The sequence below is a fragment of the Neltuma alba genome, unplaced genomic scaffold, assembly GCF_004799145.2.
Source record: "Neltuma alba isolate B1F8T4 unplaced genomic scaffold, ASM479914v2 tig00001900_pilon, whole genome shotgun sequence".
NCBI lineage: Eukaryota > Viridiplantae > Streptophyta > Magnoliopsida > Fabales > Fabaceae > Neltuma > Neltuma alba.
In genome coordinates this window covers 54,675-80,405 of record NW_021632662.1, presented here as the reverse complement: position 1 = coordinate 80,405, position 25,731 = coordinate 54,675, and the positions used below count along the sequence as shown (strand labels likewise).

General features: G+C 32.8%; 2 protein-coding genes across 2 annotated transcripts; one reads left to right on the top strand and one right to left on the bottom strand.

Annotated features, from left to right (window-relative positions):
- Positions 1-10,279: 10,279 nt before the first annotated feature.
- Positions 10,280-13,817, bottom strand: LOC114713640 (mitogen-activated protein kinase kinase kinase 3-like). Its single transcript, XM_028898312.1, has 11 exons — positions 13,800-13,817; positions 13,171-13,436; positions 12,449-13,002; positions 12,114-12,304; positions 11,955-12,030; positions 11,761-11,823; positions 11,518-11,678; positions 11,286-11,361; positions 10,976-11,035; positions 10,778-10,897; positions 10,280-10,647 (listed from the first exon to the last, which is right to left on the bottom strand). Exons 2-11 carry the CDS (start codon positions 13,250-13,252, stop codon positions 10,477-10,479), a joined length of 1,554 nt encoding a protein of 517 aa, XP_028754145.1. The 5' UTR covers positions 13,253-13,436; positions 13,800-13,817; the 3' UTR covers positions 10,280-10,476.
- An 8,172-nt stretch (positions 13,818-21,989) lies between these two features.
- On the top strand, positions 21,990-22,337 carry LOC114713631 (uncharacterized). Its single transcript, XM_028898303.1, has one exon. The coding sequence runs from the start codon at positions 21,990-21,992 to the stop codon at positions 22,335-22,337; it is 348 nt and encodes a 115-aa protein (XP_028754136.1).
- Positions 22,338-25,731: the final 3,394 nt, after the last annotated feature.

The following is a 25,731-nucleotide window of genomic DNA, read 5'->3' as shown; positions in this document are numbered from 1 at the left end:
ATTAATTTGAGGAAGTTAAGGAAATAATTTTAGTTAGTTAGTTGTAATAAATAAATATTATTTTTCTTAAAATATTCATACTAATTAAATGTATTAGCTAGAACTATTATTAATAAAAGGACTATCTTGAAAAAAATGTATAAATATAAAAGACAAAGTGAATTGAGATTTTATATTTAAGACCAACATAAAAGTCAAATAATATTTTATATTAAGAACAGGAAGTAGTATTAAGGAAGCTCTCAATTAGGTAGTATTTCGAATACATATGACTAAAAGGGTGTTTTGCAAACCTAAGAAAAGCACTTTTGGAACCCAAACTAAAGTTTGGCCCCAAAAGTATCCAAACACCACTTAATTTTTTGAAACCAGGGTTTTATTATAAAACCGTGGTTGGCTCATCAAAACCATGATTTATGGGGTGTTTGGAAACCTCTAAATCATAGTTTTAGAAGTACTTTTTCGTAAAACGAAACAAATTTTTTTATATATTTATTTCGTAAATTATAAAAACACTTCTGAAATCATAATTTGATTTCTATCCAAACACCCCTCTAGTGATGAACGAAATTGTTTCGCTTTTTGAACGAATATGGGCGTTGTCAGCAAAATTGTTTGCCCCGTCAAAGTCATCTTCATGCCTTTGCAGTTTGCACTTCTTCTTTCTCTTCTCTGATTCTTTTTGTCTTTTGACTGCCTCTCCTCCCCACCCCTTAAAATAATATTTTTCTGTTAAAAACATATTACTCAATTTTTCTAAAAACATAATCTTATTTTTTATAAATATATGTACACATATTAATAATTACTACCTTGATCCTTAATATAAGACTTTATTTGACTTTTATTTTAGTCTTAAATATAAAACCCTAATCTATTTTGTCTCTTATATTTGTCTATCATTTTTCAAGATAATCTTTCTAATAATAGTAGTTCTAACCAATAAACTTGATTAATAGGGATATTTTAGGAAAGACAACAGCTATTTATTACAAATAATTAACTTAACTTATTTTCTTAATCTACTCAAATTAGTTAACTAACTCTTATATTTAGGATCGGAGGCAATAATTAGTATTAGTTAACTAACTCTTATATTTAGGATCGGAGGCAATAATTAGTATATGTTTTTATACATTATTTATTATTTACTATGTTGGCAAAAAAACTATTAACAAATTTATTATTCCAATCCTTAATATAATTAGAGAGTTAATATTGATTTTAAATATAAGATTATTATTCTACGCCTTAATGTAGAACCTAATTGGAGAATTAATATATAGATAAGGTCTTAAACTTTCATTGAAGGAAAGCTTCGACCAAATGGTAATATGTAGTTAAGAAAAACCTATTACAAATGCTCTATATTGATGCAACATCTTAATTATTACGACACTTCTTTATTTATTTTTTTTTATAAACATATTTAATCTTATTTTTTTATAAATATAAATACACATATTAATTATTTATTAATTATATTTTCTTATATATTATTAATTATGTTGCTATAAAATATATTATTAACAAATTTATTTTTTCAAATTAAAATAGATTATAAAATCTATCTTTTATGTAATTATCATATTAACTTATGTCTTTTTTAGTAATTTGTACATATAAAAAGTGCTTTTGATAACAACTATCTAAACACTCTCACTTTATCAAGATCATTTTTTCACAAAATCTATTCTTTATAAAAAAAATATATTCTTCAAAAATTATTCTTCAAACCATTATTTGGTTTCATCTAAATACCCCCTAAATAGGATAATTTAAAAAAAAACTAAGACATATTTATTATAGATAATTAACTAATTTTATTAATTTACACAAATTAGTTATCCAGAAGTAGTGTTAATTAACATCTGCTTAGACTTTCATACTTGTAATTATTTAAGTACTTATTTAAATTGATTCTAATTTAATTTTCAACAAAATTTTTCAGCTCAAAAATATTTCCAACAAAATAGCCACTGGCTATTTGGCCGAGTGGTATGTATGGGTGTGTGGAGTGTGTGCATTGCGGGTTCGATGCCGCTCCCTTTAACCAAAAAAAAGATTTCCAACAAAATCTGTTAGGGACCGGACTGCCAATTAATTCCTTGCACGTGTTATGAAGCTGCCCGATATCCGCCCTTTAATATAAGAAAAATCTAGGTTCCTTTGTTTTAGATCTACCGTGTTAAACACGCAGTGCTATTATTGACAATGACAACTTCAAACTTCGAAGACATTAAAAGAGATCCGACAAATTCATTAAAATTCAATGTGAGCCAGCCACTTGACTGAACTGTTTCATCATTTCATATGCTCTCTCATATACATGTGTGTATATAGTAGCTTCTAGAATTGATCCTTATAAGTTGGCCAAAAAAAAAAAAAGAATTGATCCTTATAAATAGGGAAAATGACAATAAAATACCACCTGAATTCCAAAAAGACAAATAAGGGACCTGAATAAGCAAAATGACAAATAGGGCACTAGGTACCAATTTGGAATATAGATTTTCGGCCAAAAGACCAAATTGCCCTGATTATCTCTGAACATTGAGCAGTGAATTCATGCGATAGAGAAAGGGAGAAACTGATTTTCTTCTACGAAACTACATCCAAGTTCCTGCAGTCACCAAAAAGGATTTTTCGAAATCACGTTGCCGTCGTCGTAGGAGTAGATTGCCATTGCTGAATTTGGTTACCATCGCTGAAATACATTACCCTGTCTGAAATAACTTGTACCCCCTGAAATTGTCGTCGTCGAAGAGGTCGCTGAAGTATTTGAATTATTCATGAGTGAGTAGAAGTTGATGGCGGGATTTGGATTATTCATTTTTGTGGCTGTTTCATGGTGAAATAGGAACAGGATTATTGCATTTGAGGGTTCATATTCAGTATTTGGTGAATGATGAAGCAGAAATCAGAAAATAGTCGCAAGCAATTACGTAATGTAATTGCTGTCATATGTTTGCTGGTTTTTGGTAAATCCCATTCTGTGAATGGTAAATCCCATTCCGTGAATGGTAAATTTTAATATACATGTAGTTAATTATGAAACTTAATAGTTCAATGTTTATTGTGATGTACTTCAGGTGCACGTTTACTGAATGATTTATTTATGCTTACAAGTTGCTCTTCCGGTGAAAACAGGTTTACAAAACCCCTTGAAGAAGTGGTCACTTTCACTATAAAAGTTGTAAATCCCATTATGTGTTTTGTAAAATTCAGCGTGAAATTTTATTGGTGGTGAAAAGTAAGTTACTCATCCCCCGAAAATATGTTGCAAAATCTATTAACAAAGCGGTCACTTTTATCACAAAAGTTGTAAATCCCAGCATATGTTTTATAAAATTCAACGTGAAATTTTATTGGTTTTTAGAAACAAGTTACCTATCCCCTGAAAACAGGTTACAAAAGCCATTTAAGAAGTGGTCATTTTCACTATAAAAGTTGTAAATCTCACTGTGTGTTTTGTCAAATTCAGTGTGAAATTTTATTGGTTTTTAGAAACAAGTTGCTCATCCCCTGAAAAGAGGTTGCAAAACCCATTTAAGAAGTGATCATTTTCACTAAGAAAGTTGTAAATCTCACTACATGTTTTGTAAAATTCAGCATATAATTTTATTGGTTTTTATAAACAAGTTGCCAATCCCTTGAAAACATGTTGCAAAACCCATTGAAGAAGTGATCATTTTCATTATGAAAGTTGTAAATCTCACTATGTGTTTTGTCAAATTCAGCATGAAATTTTATTGATTTTTAGAAACAAGTTGCTCATCCCATGAAAAGAAGTTGCAAAATTCATTTAAGAAGTGGTAATTTTCACTACAAAAGTTGTAAATATTACTCTGTTTTGTAAAATTCAGCATAGAATTTTATTGATTTTTAGAAACAAGTTGCCAATCCCTTGAAAACATGTTACAAAACCCATTGAAGAAGTGATCATTTTCACTACGAAAGTTGTAAATCTCACTATGTGTTTTGTCAAATTTAGTATGAAATTTTATTAGTTTTTAGAAACAAGCTGTCCATCTCCTGAAAACAAGTTACAAAACCCATTGAATAAGTGGTCATTTTTACTACGGAAGTTGTAAATCCCACTATACGTTTTGTCAAATTTAGCGTGAAATTTTATTAGTTTTTACAAACAAGTTGTTTATCTCCTGAAAACAGGTTGCAAAACCCATTAACAAAGTAGTCACTTTCACTACAAAAGTTGTAAATCACAATATGTATTTTGTAAAATTCATAATTAACTACATGTATAGTAAAATTTACCATTCACATAGTGGGATTTACCATTTACGTAGTGGGATTTACCAAAAACCAGCAGACATATGACAGTAGTTACGTAACGTAATTGCTTGTCATTGTTTTCTGATTTCCACTTCATCTTCCCCGCAGGTTCACTCCCTCTCTCACTACAAATCCTCTTTCCCACAACCAAAACCCACCAAATCAACAATCTCTACAGAATGGTGATGCGAAGGAGTAAGATAATAGCATTTCCAACATTCTTCTTTCCTTCTTCCCGCATTTCATCACCGTCGGTCTTCCTCTCTCCTTTCTCTCACTGCGTCGCTTTCTTCCTCTCTCCTTTCTCTCACTTTCAGACAGGGCATTTTGGTCTTTTGGCCAAAAATCTGAATTCCAGATTGGTACCCAGTCCCCTATATGTCATTTTGCTTATTCAGGTCCCTTATTTGTCTTTTTAGAATTCAGGTGGTATTTTATTGTCATTTTCCCTTATAAATATTCACGCCTGCATGGACATGCAACAAAACATACGTAGAGTACGAGAGACACATTAATTATTTGAAGGCCAAGGGAGCTAGGCATCCACAAATACTTGTAATTATAACTTTCTGATTGACTATTTTTCTGACTCTATAGGTGTGTTTGGATGAAACTAAACCGTGATTTGAAAAATAGATTCTGTGAAGAATAGATTTTATAGAAAAATGATTCTGAGAAGTGAGAGTGTTTGGATAGTTATTACCAGAAGCACTTTTCCCATGTGAAAATTACCAAAAAGAGTATAAGTTAATATGGTAATTATATAAGGGATAGATTTTATGATATATTTTGATTTGAAGAAATAAAATTGTTAATGAAATAATTTTTACTAACATAATTAATAATATATAAGATAATATAATTAATACATAATTAATATGTGTGTATATATTTATAAAACATAATATTAAATATGTTTATAGAAAAATGAATTTTTTTTTTGCTAACAGAAAAATATTAATTTTCTTTAAAGATTTTAAACATGAAATCCTATAACATTTTTTCACGACTACTTTTTGTAATAACATACTACATGTATAATAACCTCTAATGTTTAATATAATTAATTAATTAATTGTCACCACATGTATATATATTCATAAAATATAAGAATAAAAATATTTTTAGAGAAGATGAATTATTTTGTTGCAAACAGAAAATCATGTATTTTTCATGAAGATTATAAACATGAAATGGGATGATATTGTTTGATAAAATAGAATAAACACATCTTAAAACAATTTATTAATTATTAAAGTAAGTAATAATTAGCGTGAGAATATAAGGTATAATATTAATAAAAAAAATATAAATAAAGAAATGTCATAATAATTAAGATGATGCATCGATACAAAGCATTTGTAATAGGTTTTGTTTTTAACTACATATTACAATCTATGATAAAAGGAAATAAATAAGACATGACTACTATATTTGTATTGAATTAACAAGTTCGTCTCTTATATATGCTATCACAAACCTGAGCCATGTAAGATGAAGATTGAATTGATGAAAGTATACGTGAAAATCCAACCCCATCATCATCTTCTTCTGCATAAGTACCTTCATCTTCCAACTGAACGAATCCAGGATCAGTAATACATGTCGTTCTAATAAAATTATGTATAGCCATCGTTGCATAAACGATTTTAACTTGTGTTTCATAATCATATGATGACATGTTTCGTAAGATTGTGAACTTTTTTTTCCAAACTTCGAAAGTTCTTTCAACTGTACTCCTTAAACTTGAATGGAAATAATTAAAGACCTCATTGTCATTTTCAAACCCAGATGTCCTTCGAAAATCAGGCAGATGGTAACTCTCCCGTCTGTATGAGCCAAGACATTCATTTGGTATTGGGTATCCAGCATCCACCAAATAATATTTTTCTATATAAAAAATGAAATTATTATAAATTATGTTTCTCTTGTTAAGCTAAATATAAATAAAATGTAGGAAATAAAAAAATACTTTCAGGTGGATAGGGAAAGTTCATTGAAGGAATTGTGAGGGCATGATCAAATATTCGAGCATCATGTGCGCTACCTTCCCATCCGGCCAAGATAAAAGTAAAACACATGTCCCAATCACAAACCGCCATGACATTTTGTGACACTGTTCCTTTTCTAGAAATAAATTTAGTTTGATCTGTTGCACTGACAACGCAGGAAACATGTGTGCCATCAATTGCTTCAATAGCATGTTTAAAAAAAGGTCAGTATTTACCAAACCGAATTTTTGTATGAACATGCCAGAATGTTGGATCTTTTGGTTTGATATTAGACATGGCAAGTCTACAACATGCCATTAGGACATTATGAAAATGTCTGCTAATTGTCTCCCCTGAATGTTGAAATATTTCTTGTTGCATTCTGCTACTAAGTGCATGGCCAACGGTATGTAAAAACATTGCAACTGATTCATGTATCCCTATATTTTTAGTTTCTTTTAGACCATATTGTTGCAATTATTCCACCAGACTTAAGAACACACCCCGTTCCATCCTAAACATGTTATAACAACAACTGGGGTTGCCATCTAAAACATCCCTTACCCATAAGCTGCTTGTATAAGCACTTGTATGCTGAGACTCTTTACACAAGTTCAAAGTAGCGTAAGCACCGACCAATGCTACAACTTTGTTAACCCTTTTTTTTCGTCCCTTAGCATGCTCTTCCACACGTTTAATTTCAGCATCCATATTCGTTTTATCCTGTGCACATACACATAAAGTTTAGAATTCTTACGTAGAAATTACGAAACATTTATAAAAGTTACAAAGTTGTCTGATTCATATAACAACCCACTATCATATAAAACGATACACATATGGAACTGTCTAATATAATAAACAAGTCATAGATCCCTAATGTAATACTCCAAAATAGGCAGAAGTTGTTCCTTTTGATCCTTCAGAACTACATACATTTCCCGTGCCTTCGGTCGTTCCATAAGGAGTTGTGTGCATCGTCTAAAGAAATCAGGATCATTGAAAACTTCAGGAACTGTTTTGAGGTGAGACAGGACTCCCCTAATTGAAATCTCATAAGCACGCGCTTCTTCTTCCAACCTTTTAACTTCTTCTTCCAACCTTCTAGTTTCTACTTGTGAAATAACCTCATTTTCACACTCAGTCTCAGAAATATTTGTTTCAGCAATCTTGTTAAGTGCATCTGCTATTTTCATAGGGGGAGATGTGCGTTTCTTCATGACTTCACTCTTCCTTCTGACCCCCAGTGAGCTACTAGTCGACTCCCACCTCTGCTTGTACCCCCACCACTGTTATCCTGCCTCAATTCAGTGTTGCCCCCACTACCTCCACTATTCTCATTGAAGTTCACTGAGTTAAATTCCTCATTTATACCAGTTGATGCACCTAAAATTTCATCACTATCTCCGGACCCTTCTTCCAAATCTTCATTCAGTGTTCCTTCACTTGGAAGTGTCATGGAAGAAGGTGCCCATGCTTGTGGTCCAGTTGCAGTCACACTCCCAAACAGTTGAGTTAATTGATCCCTAAATTGAAGTCCTCTTTCTTTGAATTTTTCGTAGTTTGGAACTTCCTACACATTAGACACCAATAATATCATAAAATATTCAAAAAACAATGAATATACACAAAACATTAACAGGAAGAGAAAATGTAAGATCAAAAGGTTCAATAATTACCCTTATTTTCTTCTCCCACCAATCATCAGTTGCACTAACAGTATTCCTTTCAGTATCCCATCCCAATCCTGTCTCGTGAAGCAGCCTATCCTATGTCTGCCACTCCTTTCGTAGGGAATCATATTTATTCTTAAATTGAGATTTTTCATACACTCTCTCAGTTTTGGCAGTAAACTTATCACCAAGAATATCCCAAACTTTCTTTGTTAAGCTAGTACCTTTTCTTTCCCCCTGTTGCATAAGTTCAATGCACAGGTCAAGAAACACTTTAGTGGTTCTTAGATCCCTGGAAGCTTTCACCGTATCCTTACCTATTATGCTATAGCATAATTACAGCTCTTCGGTCATCACAAGTTAATCAACCCAAAATCATATGAAATAACAAAAATCATATTGTCTACTACAATAGGTGAAAAAATTGACCACATTTTAAATCTCAATTCCTTCCTACCAAACCAACCGCTACAAAAATTAACAAACAAAAGAAAATTCTAATTTTAAATGGCCAAAAAAAAATACACCCCTCCTATTTGAAACTTCATTATCTGTTTTTGCTTGAAAATACTAACTTTTAAAACGTCAAAACTAACTAAATAATTATATATACTTTTTCCTTTTCTTAACTATTGTACAAAGACGATTGGAAGACAAAATAATAACAAAAATCATATTTGAACCATCATGCACCATAAATCATATTGTACTTAACTTTTGAAATAACTGTGTATTACGAATATTTTTGAAAAAAATTCGTTCATGTGTGTAATTAATACAAATGTTCATGATGAACGCAATAATATTATATAGAGTTATCGGATTTGTCAACTGAAAATATAAAAGACTAGCAATATAAACCTTTGACCAAAGTACAAATCACTTCTTTCAATATATACATGGATTTGAGTTGTGATTCTATTTGTCCTTACTTTCAAAAGTTGGCCATAAATTTATCAAAGTCCTTAAGACAACAAAACAGGACAACACATTCCAAATCAAATCGACTCTTAACAAATAATATTAATTAATTTAATTAATCACAAACCTAAAGTACTATCCAAAAAAAAATACAAAATCCTAATATATTGTTCGACTTCACAGGCTTCTTCTCAGGGGGAATCTGGACAGGAAAAAGGGATCCCGCGCCAAGCAACCAGAGCAAAAAGAATTTGCATTTTATATACCTAGTAGAATTCAATTTGCAGGCTTTCTTGTCTTCAAAACAATATCACCAGATATATCCCCTGCCTCCAGAACCACATTTCGTTTCATAAAATCAGACTACTATGAAACCAAAGCAAGCAATAATATCTCATTCCTTCAATCAACATGCCGGTCAATTTTCCAAAAAACTAGTTGAACAAATTCAAAAACGAAAGTGGGAGGAAGTTTGCAAAACAAATCAGATCTACAACCAGGAAACCGAGCTACAATTCGAAGAGCATAGTAGAACACTACAGCCAAATCATTCCAAAATCTTTCGGTTTACGACAGGGAAAATACTGAAGCCAAAACAAAATTTTTAATGTCACCAGAGAGAGCTTACTTGAGTGGAAAATCTGACCAACCAAGCTCTACACGATGAGCTGACTGGGCGAACTGAACAACCTCATATTGGAAACCGAGGATTGATGGATCGGACAACCCAACACGACAAATTTAGAGCCGAGGACAATCTTACCGGCGTACAAATTCAGAGCAACAACAACAAAAGAAGGGGGAAGAGGTGAGCTGATGAAGCTAAGAGACGAGCTAAGCGAAGAGCAACGGCAAAATTCAGAGTAGCGTCAACGAAGTCAAGAGCGAAGAGGCGAGCAGAACTAAGAGGCGAGCTGGGTGAAGAGAGGCGAGCAACAACGACGAAGTGAAGAGCAACGGCGAAATTCAGAGCAGCTACGAAAAGAGCGAAGCGGCGAGCAGAGAAAGAGGCGAGCTTCCTCAGTGAGTGAATGTGCAAGCAGAGCGAAGAGAGAACCCCAGTCCAAAAGTGTCGGCCAGCGCTGCAGAAGAAGGGTATTTTTGGGTCAATGCCATTGCCTTCAATTATTTCAACCAGAAGCGACAAATTCTTGCTTCTGATGAAACCATGGTTTCACCGGTGGAAACCATGGTTTCAACCTGGACCACGGTTTTATCAAAATGCCTGCTTGTTTGGATGATTTTATGTGCAAACCATAGTTTAACCTTCCAAACCATGGTTTGCTTTGTCATCCAAACAGAGCCATATATATCTGCAAAACTAAAAGATTGGACTGAGCCATCATTTGAACTCTAAATATTAATTAAGTTGGCAGAATAACAGTAACAAAAGATGACAAAACAGCAACCATCTATTTACCATCGATCTTCTGTTGAAACTGAAGACATATAGAGGTCGATGTACAAAATTCTTGAGGAAAGAATGAATCGATGATTCTTGTTATATATATATAGACTAATAAAGGCCTTAGCTATACATATATATGTCATACTAAAATCTCCCAACGCTCCCAACATTTTCTTCCACCAGCAAGCTAAGTTGTTTGTGCTTTCACATAGGGATGGTCTAGTAATGCTGCAGCAGAAGGCCGATCGGCCGGAGTTTTTTGGAAGCAGAGTTGAAGAAAATCTTTACCCTCTTGGCTCAACTCTTCTGGAATGGGTGGATGTTCCTCTTTAACGCAAACTTTAAAAGAGGCATTCACCTGCTTGTTAGTAAATGAATTTGTATTAGTTATATACTTAATCAATTAATAAATCAGAGATCCATATATTATCTAAAGCAATGTTCTCTCTACATATGTATATGTACATACTGAAGCTCAAAAGTGTTACCGGTTCAAGATCAGGCCAAGGATGTTCCCCTGAGAACATTTCAACGATTACACAGCCCAAACTCCATATATCAGCAGCAGAAGCTTCAAGCCAGCTCTTATATTTTATCCTTTTAAGAACCTGTATGTAAGAGAAATTAAACAAGTCTATTAAGAAATACTTTGTGACGCATAATATGGAGTATATGAAAATATGAACCTCTGGGGCTGCATAATATGGAGTTCCCGGCGTGGAGTGCTGGCCCACGGATTCTGCTAGCTATTCAATACAGAAAAAAGCCAATTAAGTCATCAATATTACTCAATATTGGGAATATCATGTCAATCCCAAGGGTATTTGAAAGGCCACCAATACTATGGGACACACATGCTCCATCCGAAACATGAAACACCATCTTAAATTACTGCAGATATAAAGCCTCATGTTCAAAAATCAATGAATGTTCAAAAATCAATGACCTAGATTTTGTCACATGAATGCATGTTGTACAAGATATTCAAGAACTTACATGCTTCGCCAAACCAAAGTCAACCAGCTTTACTTTGTTGTTAGAATCGACAAGTAGATTGTCTGGTTTTATGTCCCTATATAATCAAAGTAGAGAAAGAATGAGAGATGGGGGGAATAAATTAAGTATGACAATGCAGTAAACAGTGGTTAATGATTAATTATCCTACTAGATGCATGTGTGTTAAATGACCAAAACTCATGCAGCATTTCATGCAAGTATGGGATTATACCTGTGAACAACTCTTTTATTACACAGGTAATCCAACCCAGAGAGAATTTGTGCAGTGAACTTTTGAATTAAAGGTTCACGTAAACCCCCTCGTTCCAAGATATAATTCTTCAGTGAACCTGGTTGGATGTATTCCATGTATAGAAAAATGTGGCGTCCAATCTAATTATATGCATGCACCAGTAAGCGATTCATTAATTGTATATATAGTTCCCTCGTCAGCTTCAATTAGGAGAGTACTTACTCTTTCATTTCCACAATACTTTACAATGTTTGGATGTTCCAGTTGGCTGAGAATTTTGATTTCCTGAAAACACAGATACACTTATAGTCATGTTTAATGTGATACAACGAACTGTGAGAATATAATCATTTTATTCACTTGTGGAGGATCATATAAGTTGACAAAGAAATTGTAATAACATATATAAGACGTACCTTTTCAAAAGATTCTACTTTTGGAAGTTTGTGAATGTCATTCAGTTCCTTTACTGCACATAAGTCTCCGGTATCCCTGTCAGAAATGAAGAAAACACATTTCTTACTAAGAAATTAAAACAGAGACGATAAGATCAAAATACCAGTTTACTCGTATACCTGTGACGTGCAACATAAACAATCCCATATCCACCAGCCCCAATACGTTCCACTCTTTCCCATGGGCTAAGATTGGTGGTATGAGAGACTGAATTAACAGCAGAGTCATCCTCTTGAATGACCCTATCAATGCTGATAGCTTCTTCCCGTGAAGCAAACATTACACAGCAAGTTTCTACAGGAATTCCTCTCTATTGGGAAACGAATTCATCAAATGAGAGTGATAGCTTTTATTGTATTATAGTTTTGTGTAATCTAGGAAAGATCAAATGCCTCAGAAACAAAAAAGTAATTAATCCTTGTTTGCCTAAGAAAGAAGGGCAGAAATGGCACACCTCGTCCTGGTTGACCTCCTTTCTTGAGAAGAAGTAGAGAAACAGAGGTCGCAGCAGCAAGTAAAGCAGTCGGATGACAGGAAGAAGAAGTTCAACCAGAATTATGGCTTCCATGATCCATTCAAAGAATGGCATTTGTGAAGCTGCGAGACTTATTAACAAGTGGAAAAGAGCAAGAACGATAAAGAGAAGCTTATTTGAGGCAAACCAGTGGGCGTTGTTAATGTTCGGTCTCCTTATTCCCAAGTAGAGACGAAATTGAGGCCCTATTATTGTGCGCCGTAAAAGCAATGCAATCAAGGAAACAAGAGCTCCTCCCACCACCACAAGTTTTGCGGCGACAGGGGCTTTCATGAATGAGGCTAGACGAGCTTTGAGATGTGAACAATTTCCCCATACAGTACTCTCCCTCAAACCCAAAATCGACTCAGATCTGTCAGTTACCACTTCTAGCTTCTCGGCCATCCCTGAATGGTGCTTGATGATAGAAGCCGGAGAAATTTCATCCGGCATGGATCTTGGAACAGTCGGAGTTGAGGTCATCCGCAATAGATCTGCAAAATTAGGATAAATTATGGATTATGTGATCCGTTAGAAGATTATTTAATCTTCTCGATAAGTGAAGTACAATTATTATTAACAAGAATGTACTGACCGCCATTAGTCTTTATCCAGTTGCCAATGAGTCAATCTATTTCTTCTTGTCTAAAAGCAAGAGTTACCGTTTCTTAAGTAAGCAGCACCAATGGTGGTTTCTGAATGTGAGAGCTTTTGGGATGAATCATTCTTCCTCTGTGCTAGCATGCCTGGGGATAAAGTATACGTTGCAGGAAGGGGGAAGAAGATAAAGAAGAAGAAGCTCCGTTCCTCTCACGGTCAGAGCTCAGCTCAGAATAGTGACTTGCTTCCGCACGAGCTTAGTCTCTTCATCACCAGAGAGGAGGACATTCAACCTCGAGCAGACATGCCCAATAATCCAACTACTTATCTGCGTATAGAAAAAGAAAGACCAAAACTTGATCAGAAAAACGCCAAAACAGAACGAAAAACAAGAAACCCAAGATGCAGGTGTCACAAGCAGTATACACAAGAAACCAGCTAAATGTCTTGGAGCAAAAGCTCATTACAGTAAATAGAAGCAATTCCGCGAAAAAAAAGAAGAAGAAGACGTCACTGAAGAAAGGTAGGTACAGCAGAAAGAATCAAAAGAGGATTCAGTGAGAGAGGGAGAGAGCATCCAAAATCATTCCCGCCCCCGCCTCTCAAATTCCCGAAGCTTCCACATTTAGAAGGGACAAATGGAACCATAAAAATGAAAACGAAACCCAAGGAGCCAGTCAGCGAAATTTACCTGAAGAGAGAGACCAGACTGTGAATGGGAGTTGCAGAGGAGGGAAGAAGCAGGTGTTTGGATTGGGACTGCAAAATAAGGAGAGAGAATCAGAGGGTCACAGAGGTAAGCCGCCATGTTGGACTCGAGCTGTTGACCATTACTCCCTCCGCTTTGTTCTTTTCTAAAGATATAATTAAAGCTTCACCCAAAAAAAATATAATTAACCGAATCATTGTCCAAAAAATTAATTAAAATTAATTAGACACAATAAATATGTAAAAATAATAAATTTTATTTTCTAAGAATATCCTCCTTTATATGAAAGAGAGAAAATATGCAGTGGAAAGAGAGTGTGTAATTAAATAAAGATAAAATGAAAAGTTTATAAATAAATTTTTTAAACAGCATCTAAATGTCTCTTATGAAAAAAACACAGCATATCAAATAATTATATCTTATTAAAAAAAAAAGATGGAGTAGCTTCTAGAAGACTAACCTCTTTATTTTACGGAATTAATTAACTTGACATTTAGGGCATGGTATGATAGCCATCCCCTTGAGGGATGAATTCGGTAATTTGTCCCTGAAAGCTTATTTTGGCTCGATAAGAAGAAAGAGAGGAGAGGGATTTTAATGAAAGGAAGGAGAGGAGACGAGAGTGGAAGAATTTTAATATTATCTTGTTTGGATTTGTAAAAAAAAAAGGGAGGGGAGGGGAGAATATTTTGATATGAACAATTTTGCCCTTATTTTATTTAAAATATGGGTATAATGGTTACAGCATGACAAAATATTACTATTTTCCTCCAAATCTTCCCAATTTTGGAAGGAAGGAAAAAAATTTTAAAATTTTTTTTATTTCCTTTTAAAATTTATGTGTTGCCAAACAAGAAAAAATAATTAAAATATCTCTCTCTCCCTCCTTCCCACTCAAATCTCTCGTACCAAACACACCCTCAAAGGGATTTTGAACCAGTGCCACGGGCTGAAGCATTACAATTTATAATCAAAGTGGAATTTATTTACCGTTAAATACAATCATAATTAATTATCTAGTACTAGCCCTTTCAGACCCGCCGTTTGTTTTTATTTGATGTTCTCCGACTTAATTGTTTTGGTCTTTCTTATTGGCTTTCGTTTACTTTTTGAATTCAACATGGAAAGTATAAGATATTTTCAAAACGAAAAGATATATTTTTGAAAAGCCAAGTCCGAAATGAAGCATTTTTATATATAAAGAACTAAGTACAAAGTTAAAATACTAAAAATAACTAAAATCATATCTTTGTAATATATAAAGCCACTGTAAAACTAACTATTACTTAACAAAGAGATGGTTCAAGAAAACGCAACATTTCAATATGAAGCATTCAATTTAATTTGTTTATATATCTTGAACAATTTTTTTCAGTTTAATTAGTTATAAATTCAAAATAAAAATAATCTTACAATGAAGGACATTTTTATTAAATTACTATAAACATTGAAAAAATTACCTAAACACTACACCGTAAAAAATATTTACAAAAATACCATAGTAAAAATCATTCACGATGAGAACGTGGTGTGATTTATGAGAAAATTATTTGCTCCGAGTTTCATATTAGACATATATTTTAAACAATCAACCCTTGTAAACTGACGAGTCTTGTCCCCAGCTAACCTATGAGCAGCCCATTTATGCTCCTAATTTGATAGGTTAACTCGATTGTCTTTTTTTTTTTTTTTTTAAATGTTTTGATAAAAAAAATATTTTGTTTTTTTTTTCAAACTACTTCTTCTAGTTATTTTTATAAAAACTTAAAATTTGAATTGCCTTGATTTTTTTATGAGACTCTAATTAGGGTATTTTGAACATTTAATATGTTTTTATCATTTTTGCTCCTAATTAATTTTATACAGTCCATTGATTAAAAAGTTAGCAACTTGACATATTACATTTTTTTCCATATTTTTTTCATTACTGCTCTATTTCTCTCTTTTACTTACCTTTTATAAATAAGCACATACTCAAAAAAAAACTTTTTACATATATATTATTTTTAATTAATTTTAAATTTTTTCTTAAATCATTTATCATGCTTTAAAAAAAAAAAAGACCAAAAGGATTATTAATATTAAAGGATTGTAGTTAATCTTACAAAAAAAAAAAACAGATTGAAGTCAAGAATACTTTGTTGTCATTACCTGTTTGAATATTAAATTAATATTTAGTTTTTAGATGATGGTTTTAAATTTTACATTTTTTACTAATTAGATTCTGATCTGACTCGCTAAAGGCTATTCGGGGTTTTAGCATCATGCCATTTAGTACAGCTGCAACCGTACAGTATTGTATATAACGACGACGAAATGACAAAACAATTATTTAAATGGCGTGTATTTTTTACTGCCTTCCGTGTGTAGCTCATGAAAGTGTTTGGTTTGATGCGGGGCTCTATGATCATAATATGCCGTACTTCTTGATAATTTATGCATGTCACTTGTGCTCCATACTTATATATAGGTAAAAAAATTAATAATCGAGTTGGTATATGGCCTTAATTATTTTCATTTATTATTTAACACGTGAATGTTTAATCAATATGGCGCATCGCATTTCATCATCATAGTATGAATTTATTTATTGTTAATAATGATGAATATAATTATCCAGTGTGAGTCATATTCCATATTTGTTTTATCTATTTTTTCTCATAAAACAACAAGTTTAGATGAATTAAGTCTGAGTCATTAAGATTAAGTAAAAAATGCTCATAGATTATTTGGCAATAAAGTCATCACATGGACATTAATAAAATTTGAATTTATAACCTTATGAGTTGCTTGTTGGCATCTTTATTTTAGCTTAATGTTGTCTAAATTAAATGATTTGTTCTGTTCATTTGGTTTTATATGCGTTGTAAGTTAAGGATTATATGAGCACTGGGTCAAAGTTCCTTTTAACACATAATTGACTGACCAGATGGTAATTTTATAATTTCTGTCAAAAGAAAAAAAAGGTGGTAAACACATAACTTAGTGCAAATAGTTGCTAATTAAACTCATCTCCATTATCATTCTTCCTGTGATTCCAGCAACTTCAGCCCTAACAATAGAAATGAATCGTAACTAACTAAGCATATCTCCATCGTTTAATTGAAAAATTAAATAGTTTTAAGAAAATCTTTATTTTCCTGCCATTTCTTTTTCAACTATTTAGTTTTATTTACTTTTTTTTAATTTAAAGCACAAAAACTAAAAACTGAGATTAAAAACGCGACCTTTTGTTTTATTTTTAGTAAAGTTATCATGCCCTGCTCGTTTAAAAAAAAGAAAAAGAAAGTGTCATGTCCTTAAAGTATAATATCTTTGATTAGTTTTATTTATTACATAGATATGGTTGTTGACAAATGAGTGATGACTTTGAATGATGGGACCCTCTAAAATTTTCCACCATGAAAAGACATACTAATTTGCCTTTTCCCACCATTAATTTAAACATGATTTCAATGGTGGTTCTTGAAAAAAACCCTCTTCTTAATACATAATTATAAAACTATTTTTAAAATGATAACCATGGTAGAAAAAGAATTGAGTTAGAGTGTTAAAATACTACCATGGTTATAAAGAGTTTGATGTATTTCGAAAACATCCCAAGTGGCTTAGGATACATAAAACACCCATGGGTTTAACAACGTAGAACAAAGCCTCAGGGCACAGTAATTGCCCACAAGCCCAACATAATATTTATCCCACAAAGACTTAGGGCACAAGAAACATAGGGTGCTCAATCCAGCCCACAAGTCATACACATAAAAGTATCACATACAGCAGAGTCTTATGGCCTTTAGCCATTTTAACAGCATTCCATGAAATACAGTCATCCAAACAAAAGAAAGTATATGTCAACACAGTTGTGGGCCCTAAGATGGCAATATACATAACATTACATATCTAAACCAAAAGAGGACTGCTAGGCTATGCTCGCCTATGCCTCTGGTTGCTTCCCCTCACGCCGAGCCAAACTAGATGGCTCTCCTGAAAAGTATTGATGAACAGCGGGGTGAGACGTAAAGTCCCAGTAACCAAGTATTAATTTATGACATATACAAGTAGGATGGTAAGTTGGTGAAGTAGTGCTTAAATATAGTTTAAGAAATAAATGGTACTTTAATAGATATAATCACATAAAAAGAGTATATCTCTCCATCCACAACACAATTCATATAAAAGTACATATATGCAACAACACAATGAAATATGCCCTCCCATCACCTTGCTCCTCCTTATGACTCCTTGACAAGGACCCGGGCTTTCTGTGCTGAGTAACCCGGCCAAAGGTCACCCCACTCACATCAAGCAACGGGCCCCCTCCTGTACCTACACCGCCCAAGAATGGACTATGGTGCAAGAGGTGTCTACCCAAGAGTTCATTCTCAATTCCGGGCCAAGGAAAAGGAAGAACTACAGGGGTCTAACAATAAGGCCAAACACTGGGATCCGTAGTGTAGGCATGCCGCGCGGGCTTCAAGAACAATTATCCTCCACATAACAAAATCTCATCCTCCACATATGAACCCCATGCATAGTCACAATATAAATCAAAATATCACAATCTTCAAAGTAAGATGATATAATTTCAAACAAAGTATAACACATTTTCATTTCATTTAATAACATAATATTAGTATATTAAATTCAGTACTACACGAAAACACAATTTCCAATAAAACACAACACAAACATAATTAGATCAACATACTTCCCACTTCACCAAAATTTGTCATATAATAAAATATATATTTTATTCACAGGCATACTTTTACAAATTAACTAAGAAAATAAAAACATAATAAACACCTTACAATCCAAAGCGTGTATATAAAATAAATTAACCCCGGTTACCTCTACTTCAAGCTCAACCTCACAGCTTGAGAAATAAGAGCACAAATTACAAACTCCGAAGTACGAGATAATCTACAAATAATATAGATATAATTTAATATACATACAAATAATTAACTTAAATTACATAGAATTTATTATTAATAATATTTATACATATATTTACTATCCAAAAATTCTTACTTCAAATAACAATTTTTCTCTACCCAAAAACTAATTTAAATTATAAATATTTATAAAATATGGTTTTTATCTAATATTGTAAGAATCTCAATTTATAACTTAAGTTTCTAGTTTCAAAATTTTTCTAATAATATAGTCTTAACCTATTTTACGTTTTAAACCGATTAAAATATCAATAATATATTAAGTAACCCAAATAAGTTATTTAACTTAAATTTAATCGGTAAAAACATTCTATATATCTTGAATAATACATTTTTCAACTAAAATCTTCGTTTAAAATTCTCAAAACAATCAATAAACAAATATAAACCTATTAAAATTTCAATAATATATCAAACAATCCAAATAAATTATTTAACCTATTTTTAATCGGTATAAATATGATATATATCATAAATGACAGATTTTTCAACAAATAAATTTAATTTTAAATACCATAGATAATAAATAGACAAATCTAAACCGGTTAAAATTTCTTAATAATAAATCTTTAAATTCCTACGGTCAAATATTTTCGAAACTCAATACTTACTCTATACCCAAATCACAAAATTTTCTTTAAACATTATAATGATACTACTAATATAAAGCTCTAAATATATAGGAAATATTCATAAAAGAAATCTAATAGAAAGAAGTATTTTTATGTACCTAAATGATCCCCAAATGCTAGCACGTCCTTGCAGAAATCTTCACTCACTCTCTTGCTCTTTGTTTTTCTTCCTGCGTCTCTCACCCTCTCTTTCTCTATTCTACGCAACACTCCCTCCTCTATTTATCATTCTCATTTCAACCGTCCACCCCAAATTTTCTACCTTCATTTATGATCCTTTCCCATTTTTCCTCCTCCCTCTTTAATTGCCTGCGTCAAAATGCCTTCCGTCAATGGTCTTCCCCCATGATTCTTCTCCCCCTTAATAAACCCCCAGCTTTTCCACTGAAAGTCGGTGGAAAGCTGGGTCAATTTTTTTTTAATTAATAAAATATTATTATTTAATAATAATAAAATATTATATAATATTTTTTTGTTTTGTTTTTTTTTTTTTTTGGAATGTTACAGTTCTCCACTTTTTTTGTTTTGTTCAACCAGCAATTCCTCAGCTGAAACTAAAAAAAATATTTAGAAGAAACAATTATTAAAAAATTTCATAATATTTCTTTGTTTTTTTTTTTCCTGATCAAGATAAGTTAACAGTATAGGTTTATTATTATTTTCTGTATTGGAACTTATCATCAATTTACTTTAATATTTAGAGTGATTTTTCTCAAGGCGTTTGACAAAACACTATTCAACCATGTTTTTTGTTGACTTTTGGGTTAAGATGTACTTCGAAATATTTTTTTCAGATACATCCAGCATTTTAAAATATTTTGTAGTACGTTCAATACTTTGAAATATTTTTTTTAGATGCGTTCAACACCGTAAAATATTTTTTAATACATTCAACATCTCAAAGTATTTTTTTAAGTGCAACACCAAGGCAAAAAAAATATTTTAGGGTGTTGGGTGCATCTAAAAAATACTTGGAGATGCTGCACATACCTAAAAATATTTTAGAGCACCAGATATATCTAAAAAAAGAATTTTTAAGTGTTAGATACATTTTCACCTTCTATTTTTTCAGAAACAAAAGCTCAAATCAATCTCCCTCTATCCTTTTTTTTTTTTTTTGCCTGACCGGACAATCTCCTTCTTTTTTTGCCTCATTATGTATTTACATCATTTACTCAAACAGGTAGTGTTGGATTTAAACTGGGACCACATACATTTAATTCAGTAATATAACTATTTCCATTTGTTTCTGTTAATTAAATTTTTCTATGGGGCATTGTGTCTTTGCAAGTGAGGAATCTCGAGAGCTACTGTCAAGAGTTATTGCATATGCATCTAAGACATTAGATAAGGCACAAACCAATTATATAACCAGAGAAAAAGAATTGTATGTAATAGTCTTTGGTCTAGAAAAATTTAGGCAGTACTTGTTGCATTCTAAGGTTGTCATTTTCACAGATCATGCTGCTGTAAGATTCTTTTTAAAAAGCCTCAATCAAAGCCTAGGTTACTTAGATGGATGTTATTGATACAAGAATTTGACGTTGAAATAAAAGATAGGGCAGAGGTAGAAAATTTAGTGGCGGATCATTTGAGTAGGTTACCTACTAATTCAAAAGGGATAGATGAGATAGATTTAATTTGTGATGCATTTCCTGATAATATGCTCTATGCTGTCACTGTTAAAGAGCCTTGGTTTTCAAACTTAGTCAATTATTTAGTTGCTGATGTGGTGCCTCTATTTATGAATCAATTCCAGATCCAGAAACTTAAAAGAGAAGCACAATACTATGTATGGGATGCTCCACATTTATGAAGACTATGCAATGATCAATTGATCCGCAAATGTGTTTCAAATGAGGATATCCCTTCTATTTTAGAATTCTCTCATTCTTTATCCTGTGGTGGTCATTTTAGTGCAAGGAAAACTTCAAGAAAAATTTTGGATTCTGGTTTTTATTGGCCTTCTTTGTGCAAAGATGCTTATGAATTTTGTAAAAACTGTGATAAATGTCAGAAATTTGGTGGGCTATCTAAAAGACAAGAAATGCCTCAACAACCCATGTTATTTTGTGAAATTTTTTATGTTTGAGGCATTGATTTTATGGGTCCATTTCCCCCATCACATGGTTTTTCATACATTTTGCTAGCTGTTGATTATTTGTGTAGCTACTAGGAAAAATGATGCTCAAACAGTAGTGAAGTTTTTGAAATCTAATATATTTTGCAGATTTGGAATCTCTAAAGCTTTGCTTAGTGACCGTGGTACTCACTTTGCAAACAAACTCATGGAAACATTGCTGTCCAAGTATGGAGTCACGCATAAGATGGCAACACCCTATCATCCACAAACAAATGGTGCAGCTAAGGTATCCAATCGGGAAATTCAAGGCATTTTACAGAAAATTATTAAACCAAATAGGAAAGATTGGAGTCTTAGATTAGATTAAGCTTTGTGGGCTTATAGGATAGCATATAAAACCCCCATTGGTATGTCTCCATTCAGAATAATCTATGGAAAGGCGTGTCATTTACCTGTTGAAATTGAACATAAAGCTTACTGGGCAATAAAAACTTGTAATATGGACCTAGAAGTTACAGCTGAAGAGAGAAAACTACAAATTCAAGAACTAGAAGAGTTGCGTTTAGAAGCTTATGAGAATTCCCGTTTGTATAAAGAAAGAACTAAAATTTTACATGACAAGGGGATTTTGAGAAAGGTTTTTCAAGAAGGGGACAAGGTACTTCTCTACAAGGCAAGATTTACTTTCAAACAAGGCAAACTCCATACAAGCTGGGATGGACCATTTGTGGTACTCAAAGCTCATAATTTTGGAATGGTAGAGATCTTGGATGAGCAGACTGGACATGTTCATAAGGTCAACGGACACTTGTTAAAGCACTATCATGCCAATGACAAGCCACCATAATCAGATTGGTTGTCCTCTTTTCTCCCTATCCTTTCTAATTTTGCACTGCCATTAGTACTACTTTGTTTTTCATATTACAGAATTTAAGTGTGGGGGAATTAAGGGTTTCTTTTTTTTAAAAAAAAAGTTTTGGTGCTGTTTTATTACTTTTCTCTTGTCTGCTGCTAGACACTTATCACACATGTAGAGCACAATCCTCTTTAGATCAGTGTTGTTTTGCAACAGTGAATGTGATCTTTCCCTTTTGTGGTACATTGAGGACAATGTCTGTTTTAAGTGTGGGGGAGTGAGTGTAATTGTAATCATTGAAAACTAGCGATTTGACGCTTGGAATGAATCTAATTTGAAGCATTTAGCTATCAAGTAGTCAGGGATTTTATCAACTTTGGTCTGCTCCTTGCTGTAGTAACTTGACTTTGTAGTGAATTGGAATGCTGCTTACTTGTTTATCATTCTGTCTTAGTTTTGCTGTCATGAAATTTAGTTGAGCTTTGAATACATTTCTTTGAATAATGTTAGAACTTGTTCAAGTGTGAATTCCTTGCTAAATCAATCTATTTTTGGAAAGTGTGCATCATAAATAACTCTTCTCATGCATTAAGTTCAAATCCTCATGCAATTGTTCAGGGTAGGTGAATAGGGATGAGTAAACCAATTGGAAGAATTTTGAGCCTCAATTCATTTCTTAAATCGTGTGTGAAGCCATCTAATGTAGTAACTTCCTAGAACTTGTTCCTATCCTTAATTCAAGACTACATTAGCACTTGGAATTGTGAATATGATAAGGGCATTTCATTCAAAACCCTTTAACCAAACAGTAGCCATTCACACTGACCCGTTGCCTAACCCCTTGAGCCTTTCACTGTTCATTAAAAATTTCAGCATGATTGATGAACACTGCATACATTGGATACTGTGAGAATATGAGTTGCCGACATAATAGTTCAGTTCTGTGATGGTATATGTATTGATAGAAGTCAAGAGCTTATTATAGAAAGTCTGATATATTCCTACCTGCCTGGCCATGTAATCACTACTGCAATGATTTAAAAAAACGGTTTGAATGAAGACAAGAAAAAGAAATAGTAAACAAAGAGGTGCCAATGAAAGCAGAAAAAAAGAGAGAAAGAAATTAAAAAAATGGAAAAGAAAAAAAAAAGAGAAGAAGAAGAAGAAGAAAAGAGGAGAGAAAGAGAAATAAATGAGCAGTTGAATTGACAAGGAAGAGGAAATGTATTCATTCATGATTATGTAATGTCAGATTGCTGATACAATTCATAGTTGGATTCATATATGAACATATCTTGAATGCTGGAAAAAAATGTTCGTATGCTGAGTAATCTAGTAAAACGCATGTGTTCATTAATTATTGACACTCATTTTCCATTCCAGCACTTGGCCTTTCCAACATTACAACTTTAACAAGCCCCTTTGATTCACAAAGCCTTGTGGCAAGTAAGTGGTGGAGAGATGTAGGGTGGTTACAAGCCTATGGTGAAGCCTAAGCTAGATGGTCTTGAGAGAAATGACCTTGTTCTATGAGAGTGAGGGAAACACTTTACCTTGAGAGAAACCTTATCTTTTATTTGTTGTCCTTGGCTAAGTTGCATGATTGTGAATTGATCTTTTAGCATGTGAGTGTTCTTTATTGATGACATTTGAAGGAAGTGATTGACGAACACAAGTATTTCATTTTTTGAGCATGGTTTAGCATTCTTCATTGATAATGTGCTTGAAATTCAGCTTTATTCTGTCATTCTGTCCCAGGAGTGCCAAAACTTAAGTGTGGGGGAATTTGATAAATCATATTTTTCATGTGCTTGGGATGTATATTTTAGGCTATTTTAAGAAATAGATTGAGCATTAATTGCATTAATAAATAAAGGAAATGTTGATGCACTTGAGTAAAAGAATTGAGCAATTGTGACATTTTTAATCTCCACAAGTGGATATTACTTTTGTCTTATTATTCTGAATTCAGGGGCAGAATTGTAAATTTAGAGTGACAAACATTTTTCCTATGAGGAAGGAAAGGGGAATCCGAAGGAGAAGCAATTCCATCACCAATGGAAAGGAGATTCCATCATAGATTCTAACATTCAGATTCGGAAACTCTAATCCTGAAGCGGGAAAGCTGAAATGTTCAAAAATTTCATTCCATGACTAGCTTAGAGCCAATGAAAAAATTAGTTACAACAACTTGGGAACCAGAAACAGAAATTAATAACGGACAAGGAGGAGATACAGGAGAGACATGAGTTTGGGAGCGGCGGCATATATATTGGGAAAAAAATAGAAATAACGAGGGGTTTTTTTTCTTTTTCACCAAGGATTGGAACATTGAGATTAAGTTTCTATCCCTCCAATTTGTCAATCTTCTCGTGGGCAAAAATTACTAAACCTGATATCCTCCATGGAGAAGTCGAATTCAAGTGTTGAAGGAGGGAGAGTATCCGTCATGTTTAGCTAATTCTAGATATTCTTCCAAGAGCATAACCGAGTCCGAGCTACTGGATTGTAGAGGGAGTTAACATTCATCTTTCTTCTTCAATTACTATGCCAGTTGTAGAGTAATTAGAATAGAGTTCTGTTGTTCTCTATTCAAAAATTGAATTGAATGTTGTGTAACCGAATGCTGTAGAGAACTTGGTAATTCATTCTTGAGTTAGAAGTTAATTAGATCCTTAATTTGATTCGGTGAAATTGGATAATGTGGTTTGATTAATTGATTCATTCGAATATACGTTCTGTTCAGTTAGGAATGCTTAGTTCTCTTCCACACACTCAGTAACACTTAGCTCCAGATTAGATTAAGGCGATGAAGATGGAGTGAAACTCTTGGGAGAATTGAGACTCTGATGTTTTTCTTAAGATTCAAAGTGCTGTCTACGTTTTCTTTCCTTATCATTCTAATCTTGTACCTAAAAAAAATCAACAAAGACCTTTCTGTATTAATCTGAATGTTACTCTATTTCTACACTGCTACCAGTAAATTGTATTAATTTTGCTTAGAAATTCAGAGAGTTAATTGACCAAGTGATTCGACACTTAAGTTGCATCATTTTACTGCACAACTTCCCCTTCCTTCTTGTTTTTGATTGCCTATTGTAATATCTCTAATTTTATGGATTTGAGTAAAGCATGATGAAGGAGAAATTTTTAGAGAAATTATTGAGATTAAGACCTTTCAAATATGGTTTGAATAATTATAAAGTTAATTTCAGGAATTTAGGACCTATTTTCTTAGAAAATTCAAGGAAAAATAGTTAGAGGATAATTTTTGAGCTAAGATTTTTAGGATAATTATTTTATGGACTAAAGAAGCTAATAATAGAAGAAAATTCATATAAAATATCCAGGTTTGACTTCTGGAATTATTTGATTTTCCTAGAAA

Excerpts from the sequence above, each read along its gene's own strand:
- LOC114713640 (XM_028898312.1), bottom strand. The coding sequence starts at position 13,252 with ATGCTAGCACAGAGGAAGAATGATTCATCCCAAAAGCTCTCACATTCA. Across the intron at positions 11,362-11,517 it reads AATAAAAGAGTTGTTCACAG|GGACATAAAACCAGACAATC; the intron begins GTATAATCCCAT and ends TTGATTATATAG. Across the intron at positions 11,036-11,285 it reads ACTTTGGTTTGGCGAAGCAT|CTAGCAGAATCCGTGGGCCA; the intron begins GTAAGTTCTTGA and ends TGTATTGAATAG.
- LOC114713631 (XM_028898303.1), top strand. The coding sequence starts at position 21,990 with ATGGACCTAGAAGTTACAGCTGAAGAGAGAAAACTACAAATTCAAGAA.